Source organism: Mastomys coucha, unplaced genomic scaffold (genome assembly GCF_008632895.1).
Source record: "Mastomys coucha isolate ucsf_1 unplaced genomic scaffold, UCSF_Mcou_1 pScaffold18, whole genome shotgun sequence".
Lineage (NCBI taxonomy): Eukaryota > Metazoa > Chordata > Mammalia > Rodentia > Muridae > Mastomys > Mastomys coucha.
Genome location: NW_022196900.1, coordinates 111407447 through 111419309, shown reverse-complemented (window position 1 = coordinate 111419309; position 11863 = coordinate 111407447). Strand labels below are relative to the sequence as shown.

The 11863-nt window shown below is 52.0% G+C and overlaps 1 protein-coding gene across 4 annotated transcripts in view; it reads left to right on the top strand.

Annotated features, from left to right (window-relative positions):
• Positions 1 to 11863, top strand: part of Espn (espin) — a 33870-nt gene that overhangs the window by 3509 nt on the left and 18498 nt on the right. For all 4 annotated transcript variants that reach the window (XM_031379615.1, XM_031379613.1, XM_031379614.1 and 1 more), the window contains exons 2-5: positions 212 to 405; positions 10642 to 10828; positions 10947 to 11129; positions 11294 to 11425. In XM_031379615.1, coding sequence (XP_031235475.1) covers positions 212 to 405; positions 10642 to 10828; positions 10947 to 11129; positions 11294 to 11425 — 696 coding nt within the window. The remainder of the gene's footprint in view (positions 1 to 211; positions 406 to 10641; positions 10829 to 10946; positions 11130 to 11293; positions 11426 to 11863) is intronic.

The following is an 11863-nucleotide window of genomic DNA, read 5'->3' as shown; positions in this document are numbered from 1 at the left end:
TCTGGACTCTAGGGCTCTAACTAGCTCTCTTCTGGACTCTAGGGCTCTAACTAGCTCTCTTCTGGACTGGGGCTCTAACTAGCTCTCTTCTGGACTCTAGGGCTCTAGCTCTCTTCTGGACTCTGGGGCTCTAACTAGCTCTCTTCTGGACTCTGGGGCTCTAACTAGCTCTCTTCTGGACTCTGGGGCTCTAACTAGCTCTCTTCCACAGGAAAAAGATAATTGTGGTGCCACAGTCCTGCATCTGGCTGCCCGCTTTGGCCACCCGGATGTGGTGAACTGGCTACTGTACCAGGGCGGTGCAAACTCTGCCATCACCACAGACACGGGCGCCCTGCCGATCCACTATGCTGCCGCCAAAGGAGATCTTCCCTCGATGAAGCTTCTCATCGGGCATTACCCTGAGTAAGGACTTTCTTTCGCATTATTGCTTCGTTTAGGCGCTGGGGATTAAATCTGGGACCTTGCACGTGCAAGACGACCACCCCAGAGCTACACTTCCAGGGCAGGATTTTTAAACGGGATCTTACGTAGCTCAGGCTGGCCTCAAACTTCCTAATAAGTAAAGGATTTGGGCCTTGAATTCCTGATCTATGTATTTTCTTTTTCTTCCTTTTATTTATTTATTTGTTTATTTGTTTTGTTTTGGTGAGACTCGGCCTTGGTTGGCCCGGAACTTACTATGTAGCCGAGGGTGGCCTCAAGTTCACAGAGATCTGCCTGTCTCTGCGTCCTGAATGACTGCGATGCCCAGTCCCAGGATGCTTGTGCTTGCTCTTTCTGCCTACCACTTCCCGAGGGAGGGCTGACATTACGGGCTGGGCTTGTGCTACCACACATGACCTCAGGACGTTTCTCTTAAGTGAGTTTCTGGGTGCAGAGGCCAGGGCTCTGAGGAGTGCCCAGAGGCTGCTGCAGTCTCTAGCAGTGCCCGTTTCAAGGACCATTGGGGGTTCAGTGGTCCAGCCAAAGTGAAACATCTCCCTTCCACGCAGCCCAGCAGGGACACAGCCTCTGTTTCCATCGCTCCTCCTGCCCGGTCCCTGGGCAGCTAAACTAGCCATGCAGGCCAAAGCCACTGGCTTGGTTGCATCAGGTGGCCGTCCCCAGCTTTGATTTGTGCTCCTTTCTAAGACTACATGGGAAGATGAGTCAGGAGTGTCTTCTAGACCTGACGTAGGCTGGTACAGGAAGGTGAGGAGAGAGCTACCCTTTAGTCCCCAGACCCCTCCTATCCGCAGAGCCCTGAGCAGGCCACCTCTAGAGAATCTTCCAGTTCTGTACCTCCCTCTCAACCCATTCCTCCCACTGATGGGGAAGTTTCTAAGCCTTCCTGGGACCCCGGTCTAAGTGGCCAGAAGCCTCTAGGACAGGTTTGGGGGCTTGTGGAAGACAGTTACGGCAGAGCAGAGTGGCCCTTGACAGTCTGGGGAAGGAGGCGGCCAGGTTTTAGGTGTGCTGTGGGGACAGGGGGCCTCAGGGAAAGGATGTGGATACTTCCTAAAGGTTTGGGATACAAGCAGCCACCAGCAGGACCTGGGGGTGAGAGCCCTGACTGCTGTAGGTGGGGCCAGCCTGAGGAGGGAGACAGCTGCCAGGAGAGATGGTTAGAACTATCACCAATCCATCTCTGAAGTTGCCTCGGGGCCACTGTCCAGGAGGTAGCATGCTGGAGGCCAGTGTGGCCACATGGTATAGGACAGACAGACAGACAAGGGCGTGGATATCAACCTGGAAGGGCAGGCACTAGTGGTCTCCTTAGCTCTGGACAGGCAGGCTGAGCCTGTCTGGCTTCTGGCAAGAGGTTCCCTGACCAACACTGAGTGGGTGAGCCGACAGGAGATCTGCTGGGGTGGCTTTTCTGCAAAGCCAATGGTGGCCACCGAGGTGAAGGCTTTGCATTCAGGGAGGCAGGGCCGAAGGGCAAGTCAGTGGCCCCTTTGAGTGTGATCTGCCACCAGCAGCACCTAGACTCCTGTTAGACACTTCAGATTAGAGCTCGGCCATACCTGTGATCCTTGGTCCCCAGGCTATGCTTCTGATGAGCTTGTCATACTCCCTCACTTTAAGCACAGGACACTGAGTTCCTAAGATGACAGGTCATGTCCCGTAGACACTCTCCTTCAAACACAGTGTAGCTAGAGGTCCAGGCTGGTGGCAGCATTCTGGGCACCAAGCCTGCTCTTCGAGTTCTGACGAGAACCACTAGCCCCTTGCCCCACCTTAGAGAGAAGCTCACTAGTGACAAGCCTAGAGTCCTGCGTGGGCCGAGATTCCCATGTGTAAGAGGACTCCAGCAGGGCCGTGACACTTGCGAGGGACAGCCCTTGGATACCCTGACCCCTCCCAAGCCATGCCAGCTGCTGAGTGAGATTGGGCCCTGGTGCTGACTCTGTGCCAAATGACCTCTTTGAGGAACTGCCAGACTGTCCAGGAGTCACCATGAATCTCAGGGAATTAGACAGAGGACCTGGGCTCCGATCCCTGCCATGGTTTGTGACCAGGTTGATAAGGAGCGACCGTTGTATGGATGCCAGGCTGAGCTCAGGCAAGAGGGAATATTAGGAAGTGGGGTGAGGGGCTGCTGCGCCCATGTAAGCTCTGGCCTTGGCGGTGGGATTGACTGTCCAGAGCTGCAGAGTTCAGTAAGAGGACCCCCACAGCCCAGCCCCGAAGCTTTGGCTCTCTGTTCTCTTCAGGCTTCCTGGCCCGCTGTGAAGGTTTGTAAATTATTCACAAGGGCTCAGCTCTCTCTGGTGCCTCCTCCCTCTCCTCGAGGGAGGAAGAGTGCCATCCCGACCGTGGGAAACTCGATCCTGCCCGGGGAGACTGTGGGTAACCATGACAGGTCGCAGAGGATGTGGAGGGCTCGGTAGCTTTGGGAGGGGCCTTGTGAACACGGGTATGTGCCTGGGGGCACAGCACAGAGCTCAGGGTTGCAGGAACACGCTGTACTCTTCTCTCTAGTCTACCCCAGCTCATTGGACTGGATCTTTCCAGAAACAGAGGTTGCCATAGAACACCTCCTCCTTTTCCTCTGAGTACCCTGCAGAAAGGAAAGCCCTAATCTGGGAGTCCTGGGGACTATATGCCTGGGTGAGGGAGACGGGTGGGCTAACAGTCCTGCACAGAACACAAGTAACACACTGTACATATAGTGTCTGCAACCCCACCTGGGGCAGCCGAGAAGGTTCAAGGGGCTGGCAGACATCTTTGCTTCTAACAGGGTTCTTGAGTCCAAGCACCCCACCCCCACCCCATCCTGCATGCCTTACCCATGTCTGCTAGAGGAGGGTGTGAGGGGCCTAGGCTTCACCCTGACTTTGAGCTTTGAGATTGGAGAGAAGGGTCTTTCTCAGATCTTTATCAGGGGTCTTTCTCCCAGGCTCCTGGGCCCTTATCATCTTTGGGCAGTGTCCTACTTGTCTCTGTGTGTGTTTTCTTTCTGTTGGGTCCCATGACTGATGAAGCTACCGGCTTTGTCTCCCTGCCGTGTGTGCCCAGTGCCTCCCACGCAGTTGTGCCTTTGTTTGCTGATTGATGAGGAGTCTGGAATCCTGGGTCTATGCCTGGTGACAGGTCACTTTACTGCCTGTGACTTTAGATGGAACTTCTCTTCTTCATCTCCCTGTGCCCATTTGGCAAGCGCACACACTCTACCTGAGAGGCAGAGGCCATGGTGGGCACTCCTGGCCTGGCTGCTTCTTGCCACATATACACTCACTCACCAAACAGGTCTAAACTCTGCCCAGCCCACCAGCACTGGGGATAGATGGTTCTCCCGGCTTGGGAGGAATGCTTAGATTCACAGGCGCGTTGGTTTGCAGCTGTCATAAGCTTATGTGTTTGTTCCCTGAACGAACTAAACAAAGGAACAACAGAGGAATGCAAGGGAGCTATGTGCTATGCAGTAAAACTGGACTGCTTGGTAGGAAGCCATTGGGTGCCCTTTAAGTTGAGGGAGGCAGGGAAGGAAGGCCTCTCCTGGACGATACCTGAGTAAGAAGAGATCAGCAGCGCAGAGCTCTGAGGTGGGGGCGTGGCCACGGCGGCGGGCATCATTGAGAATTCGTTGAGGGGCGTGGCCACGGCTGCGGGCATCATTGAGAATTCATTGAGAGTCTGGATGCAAGCAAGTGCTGGAAAGGTCACAGGCCTGCTTCTGCCTCCCAAGTGCTGGGGTTAAAGGTGTGCGCCACCACCGCCTGGCAGTACCTTCCTTAAAACTAGGCTTTTCCTCTGTGAGCCAAGCTCTTAGCATAAATAGGACTTGTGATTGAAAGGCGCCGTGTGTGTGTGTGTGTGTGTGTGTGTGTGTGTGTGTGTGTGTGTGTGTGTGAACTCTTCTTGACCTCCCCTAGGGCAGATGTTCCTGGCAGCAGAAGAGTAAGAGATTTTAACCTTTGGGGGTTAGAGAGATGGCTCAGTGGTTAAGAGCACTCTCTGTTCTTCCAAAAGGTCCTGAGTTCAATTCCTAGCACCCACATGGTAGCCCACACCTGTCTGATGTTGTCCTCTGGTATGCAGATGTACATGCATATAAAGTTCCCAAAAAAATAAATAAACAAATAAACCTTAAAAAAAGAAAGAAATTTAACCCTTTGGCCATAGCCTGACAGATCACTCCTTGTTTTTTTTTTTGTTTTTTGTTTGTTTGTTTGTTTGTTTGTTTCTTGTTTTGTGGCAGTGCTAGCTGTGCACTGGTATAAATATGAACAGATTTCTATTTTTTTATTATTTTATTTTATTGGTTTTTTTCGAGACAGGGTTTCTCTGTGTAGCCCTGGCTGTCCTGGACCTCACTCTGTAGACCAGGCTGGCCTCAAACTCAGAAATCTGCCTGCCTCTGCCTCCCAAGTGCTGGGATTAAAGGCGTGCACCACCACCGCCCACCTAAATTTGAGCAGATTTCTAAGAAACCCTCAGAAATAGACTACATTCTTTTTTCTGACAGAGTGGCTTCCATAGTCAATCACCTTTTGTTCCCCTGGAGGAAAACTAGAAACTACTTATGATCTAAGACCCTTGCTCATAGCAGCAGGATATCTTGGTGCAGGGTTTTCAAACACCAGAGTTTAGGGTCCAGAAGGAGGGCAGTGGAGCTGGAGAGATGGGTCATTGGTTAGGACCACTGGCTAAGAGGACCTGAGTTCAGTTCTCAGCACCCACATGATGGCTCTCAACCACCCATAATTGACATTCCAGTGTATCTGGTGCCCTCTCCTTCTGTCTGTCCTCTATGGGCACCTGCATGCATGTGGTACACATACAAACATTTGGGCCCTCACATATATACATAAAATAAAATAATATACCTTATAAGAAAAAAGAGGGGCTAGAGAGATGGCACAGCGGTTAAGAGCACTGACTGCTCTTCCAAAGGTCCAGAGTTCAATTCCCAGCAACCACATGGTGGCTCACAACTATCTGTAATGGGACCTGATGCCCTCTTCTGGTGTGTCTGATGACAGCTACAGTGTACTTACATACATGAAATAAACCTTTAAAGAGAGAGAGAGGCAGAAAAAGAGAGAAGGAGAGAGAGAGAGAGAGAGAGAGAGAGAGAGAGAGTAGGGAATCTTAGTGTGACTCAGCGGCTCACTGGTCGAATGCTTGCCCTCCATTACATCCCTAGAACCATATAAACAGAGTGGTGCTCCAGGCCTGTGACCCCATCAAAAGTTCAAGGGCCATCCTTGGCTACATTGTGAGTTCTAGGCTAACCTGGAGTGCATGAGACTCTGTCTCAGGAGAGATAAGAGAGAGCTTGCCCTTTCCCAACATGGCTGCCGTGGAGGTGGGATGGGAATATTTAGAGTTTCAGAAGCTGTTCTATGCACAAATGAATGGGTGGGCCGAAAAGGAGCAGGTGCTGGGAAGCCCCCCCCCCGCACTCCCCCCATGAGTAGCACTCAGCCAGCAGGTGATGTGAGGCACAGGAGGAGAGGGTAAGAGGGTAGCCACCGGCAGGAGGCCCAGCACATCCCCCCACGATCACCCCCAGAAGACACTTTCAGCCTCACAAAGCTGCTTCAAGGTTGACCCACAGAAGCTTATGAGAGACTGGGGCACAATACCCGCTTTACTCTGGGAGGAAACTGAGGCTGGAGAGGGCAAAGGGCCCTGTGCTGGGATCTCATACGGTGACTAGGGAGAAGGAACATGTGGAGAGCAAAGGGCCCTGGGCTGGGGTCTCACACGGTGACTGGGGAGAAGGAACATGTGGAGTCTAGGAGCTAAGGAGAGCCAGGCAAGAGTCTGGAGGTCAGAGGTCTTCTGAAATCCTTTTTGTCCCTTTGGTCAGGGTGTCACACACAGAGAGAGGGGGGGGGTGAAGGGAGTGAAAGAGAGAGAGAGAGAAAGAGAGAGAGAGAAGGAGGGAGAGAGAAAGAGGGAGAGAGAGAGAAAGAGAAAGAGAAAGAGAGTGAGAGAGAGAGAAAGAGAGAGTAAGAAAGAGAGAGAGAGAGAAAGAAAGAGAGAGAGAGAGAGAGACTAGCCTGCCACGTGTTTAGCACAACCACAGGTCCTGGTTCATCCTGTCAGACAAAGGAGAAGCATTCCAACCATAGGTCTAAGAATCCAAAGACATTGTGACCCAGCTTGAGGGAGGGGGACTTGCACCTGGCTCTCCTCAGCCCTTGTCCTGCTCTCCCCCCCCACGCATACCTGAGCTCACTAGTAAAGGTGTTCCTAAGAGAAGGGTATAGGCCTGTGTGCAGAGGGAGACAGACAGACAGACAGATGAGAAAAGTGTAGACCCCCCCCCTCATAGCTGTGTCTATTTTGTATCAGATGATCTTAGCTCTCCCTGCCTTTGTGTCCTCATTTGAGAAGGGGAAATAGTGTTAAAATCCACCCTCAAAACCGTAAAAAGGATCGCATGGGAAAGGGTGTGAAACTTGATCATTGCTGGACTTCAACTGAAAGCAGCTCTTATCAGTCAATAATCGTTTTTTAAAATTAAAACAGGGTCTCTCAATGTAGCTTTGGACGGCCCAGAACTCACTATGCAGACCAGGCTGAGCTCTTTCCTTATGCCTGTCCATAGCTTTGTCCTTTTTCTTCAGTGAGTCTGAGGGAGCCTGCGTTTCTCTTACCTCCATACAAAGCAAGACGAGAGCTGGCTGCCCCTTGCTCATGGCCCTTCAGCAGAGATGCCCCACACTCCGGCTCTCCCACTCCTCAGTAGCAGTCTTGAGGGCAGAAGTTGACTTACTGATGATTATAGGGACCCTTGCTCTGTGCCATAGCTCTGCTGGGAGTGGCAGCCAGCAGCTGGCGGGAGGATGTGGGTACCAATGCCTCCTGCTGCCCAGTTCCTTCTAGGTAGCTGGATACTCCTAGATGGTGGCTACCTGCCAATTAGAAGGTGCAGGAAGGGCGAGGCTCACAGTGAGTCCAGCTTTCTTTGTTGTGTAAACTGCCTCTCCCACCCTGAAAACCCAGCAATACCCAGGGGTCACCCCCCCTTGACCTCCAATCCCCAGGACCCCAGCACTCACCGTGCCTTGGTTATGGGGTGGGGGGGGGTGAATAATTCAGGCTGCTGAGTGTCGGTCATGAAATATTCAGCAGGCTGTGACACACTAGTGTATGGGGGCGAGGATGGCGCTGGGATTGTAGGCTGGAGCAATGAGCCAGCAGGGTTCTAAAAAAAGGTGTGTAGCTGACAGCTGGGTCTTTTGCCTGCCCTGCATTGTCCATTTCATTTTAGTTTAGGGTTTTGGATACAGAACATTTCACATGCTAGGGAGGCACTGAAATGCTGAGTGTACATCCCCAGACCTCACTTGACACTTGACATGGGTGACATGCTGAAGGACAACCTACTCTGGAACCTATTTGCCCCCAGACATCTAAAGAGCCAGCTTCGACATGAGATCAGCAAGCGACAGCCTTGTGTCAGGGTCAAGGAAGGATACCTACACGAAGGAGTCAGGAGAGACAAGTGATGGGAACTAATGGTTCCCAGGGTATACAACCTGGGAGAGAGGCTTCGGCGTCAGGGATGTAGGTAGAGAAGTGGGGCTGCTGGGAGGGTGGTGGGTAAGGAGAGGAGGGCATGCTTGACTCGGTAGGAGCAGGGACCTAAATCATGTTGCAGTGACAAGGGGATAGTACATAGCCAGATAGAGGAGGGACATGCAAGTCGTCGGACGAATGGAGGAGGGGCTTTTCAGGCCTGATTGACACTCTGGATAGTTAGCTAGGGAGAATAATTTTGGATGGGAATATGAAAGCCCTGTGATGTCAGGACTAATCACAGAGTATCAGCCCACACACACACACACCCCAGGTTGAGTATATAGACCTGAATAGGCTGGTGATGGGTCTGGAGTAGCTTATTGGCGCCACCCAGTGTCTCTTCTTGGTAACTGCACCCTGGACAGTCCAAACCCATAGAGGCCTAGTAGCCAGGACAGATTCAGTACTCTCTAATCCAGCCCCACCGGGTTCCCAGGTGGGGTACCAGGGCTGGGCTGAGGAAGCAAGGATAAGGACTGGTAATAATCCAAAGGTAGACCATAATGGGTACCACTGAGCACAGGTCCCAGCTGCTCTTCCCCCATGTCACTATCTGCATGCCTACTGTGAGCCACATTCCACAGGCATGCCCCACAGACACATGTGTGTTCCTATCACGTTGACCATTCTCCAAAATGAGGATAACAGCAGGACTTGTCCTGGCTGGAGAGGTGGCTCAGTGGTTAAGACCACTGGCTGCTCTTGTGAAAGACCCAAGTTTGATTCCTAGCACCCACATAGAGGCTTGCAATGATCTGTAATGCCAGTTTCAGAAAATACAATGCCCTCTTTTGACCTCTGTAGTATAGACACATACATATAGGCAAAAAATTCATATGCATAAAATAAAATAAATAAATCTTTTCAAACATTAAAAGAGAGCCATGAGGGAGCATGCCTTTAATCCAGTACTCAGAAGGCAAAGGCAGGTGGATCTCTGGGTCTGAGGCCAGCCTTGTCCAAGAGCAGGTTCCAGGACAGCCAGGGCCATAAAGAGAAACCCTGCTTCAAAAAACCCCTAAGAATTAATTAATTAGGGCTGGTGAGATGGCTCCGGTTAAGAGTACTGACTGCTCTTCCAGAGGTCCTGAGTTCAAATCCCAGCAACCACATGGTGGCTCACAACCACCTATAATGAGATCTGACGCCCTCTTCTGGTGTGTCTGAGGACAGCTACAGTGTACTTATATACATAAAATAGATAAATAAATCTTTAAATTTTATAAAAAAGAATTAACTAATTAATTAGAATGAAAGACATACTTGTTAGTGTACCATACTCTGAGATAAGTGCCCCATACACAGTGAATCTGAGGCTGCCAGATTGACGCCAAAATTCAGGCTGTTGGAGAGCTAGCTCAGTGGCTGTGTGTCTGCCGCTGTTGGAGAGGACCCAAGTTTGAGTTTCAAAGCCACCTGTGACTTGAGAGGCAGAGACAGGTGGATTTCTGAGCTCGAGGCGAACCTGGTCTCCAGAGTGAGTTCCAGGACAGCCAGGGCTATACAGAGAAACCTTGTCTCAAAAAAAAGCCAAAAACAAAAACAAAAACAAAAACCACCTGTGATTCTCATGCCATGGGAATCTTCTACCTCTGGCTTCTGCAGGCACCGGTTCTCGTATACACAAACCCCTACACAGATATCTACACATAATTAAAACATCATCCACCGTGAAGCCCAGGATGCCCAGCATACAGTCTGTACTTGGAAAATGCTAGAATGCCACTTGATGTCCCTGTGAAGTTTGGATGTAACTGGGCATGCTGCATTTTAGCTGGAAGCCTACAGCCCTGCCTTCTAGGAAATCAGTTTCCTGGAGGAGGCACAGGCCAGTAGCAGTTATAGCTAACCAAGCATATCAGGCCACCAAAGGAACTGGCTCAAGGGAGCAGGGGAGGGGGAGTGTCCAGAGGGTATGAGGAGAAAGGACAGGTAGGTTTCAGGGAGGAGGGGTGTGTCCTGGGTCTTAAGGAGGAAAGAGTGGGGCATCCCAAATGGGGAGACTCCTGAGTTCAGGCAGCAGTGTGGGGGCACACAGTGATAGCTACTGTGGCTGAGACGGGAGAAGAAACGAGGTAATCATGTTCTTATAGACACCAACTAAAAGGTGAGTCTAAGGCTTGTGAAATAGTACAAGGTGTAAAGGTGTTTGCTGGGTTCGCTGCTAAGCGTGATGCCCTAAAGTTCCGCCCCCAGGAACAACATGGCTGAAAGAGAGAACCAACTGACTCCCCAAAGCTGTCCTCTGACAGCCTTGTGCCCATGCCCCCCCCCCACAGAGAGAGAGAGAGAGAGAGAAATGTAATTTATGGGAAAAGAGTCCATTTTCTGTTTTTTCGTTTGTTTGTTTGTTTGTTTTTGGTATTTTTCAAGACAGAGTTTCAGGGTTTCTCTGTGTAGTCCAGGGCTACATAGAAAGATGTTGTCTAAAATAATAAGTAGGGATGGAGAGTGGAGAGTCACTCTGAGGGACAACAGTGTAGGATTGAGCCAGAGAACTTAGGGACAGCCTGTGACAAAGCCTTTTTGCCACCTGCCCACTTTCAGCATTCGAGATGGCTAGGGTAGTGTACAGTGGGGCATCTAGAGCCCACGCTGGGTGTTGCCTCTTCGCAGTGGAGTGAATGCCCAAACCAACAACGGTGCCACGCCCCTGTACCTGGCGTGCCAGGAGGGCCACCTGGAAGTGACGAAGTACCTTGTGCAGGAGTGCAACGCAGATCCACACCTGCGCGCCCAAGACGGCATGACCCCCCTGCATGCCGCGGCGCAGATGGGCCACAACCCAGTCCTGGTGTGGCTGGTGAGCGGAGGACCACAGGGCGGGGCAGCGCGGGGGTGGGCGGGGCCTACTGGGACTGAGGCGGAGCCGGGAGGGGGCCCAGCGCAAGCCCCGCCTTCCGCCACGCCCCTCCCTACAGGTCTGCTTTGCAGATGTTAGCTTTTCGGAGCAGGACCACGACGGCGCTACGGCCATGCACTTTGCTGCCAGTCGCGGCCACACCAAAGTGCTCAGCTGGCTCCTGCTGCACGGCGCAGAGATCTCGCAGGACCTGTGGGGCGGGACCCCACTGCATGACGCTGCTGAGAACGGCGAACTGGAGGTCAGGGCGGCCGGAGAGGCAGGGCGGGGCGGGGCGGGGCGGGGCCAGGCTGGGACGGACGCAGTCCGCCCCTGGCGGCCGCTCTCTGTCCTCGCAGCTCCTCTGTAGTGCAGGAGGGAGGCGGAGGGAGCCAGCTCGCCTTCTCACGCTTCGCCCTCCCACAGTGCTGCCAGATCCTCGCTGTGAATGGCGCGGGGCTGGACGTCCAAGACCACGATGGGTACACGGCTGCCGACCTAGCTGAGTTGAATGGCCACACCCACTGCTCCCGCTACCTACGTACGGTGCAAACCCTGGTATGACCCAGAAGGGGCTGGTGTGGAGTCATCGCTTATCTCACCATTTAACCCCAAGAATAAGTGTCTTGCCCTTTTAACCAAGAAGAAAGCTGAAGTTCAGGGATATGAAGCCTCTTGCCTGAGGCGACTCAAAATTGCCGTGGGGCATGAGGACAGCCAGCAGCCAGGAGACACGGACCACTGGAACCAGCCAAGTTGATCTTTCATCCACCCACAATGTATTATCTGACTTAAATCTTACAGAACTCTCTCTTGTAGGGTATGGTCGTGGTCCCATTTCACAGATGAGTATAACCTGAATCTCCTCTCTCTTTCTCTCTCTCTCCTTTCTCTCTTTCTCCCTTTCTCTCTTTCTCTTTCCCTCTTTTTCTTTCTCTCTTTTTCTTTCTCTCTTTTTCTCTCTTTTTTCTTTCTTGCTCTCTTTCTCTTTCTCTC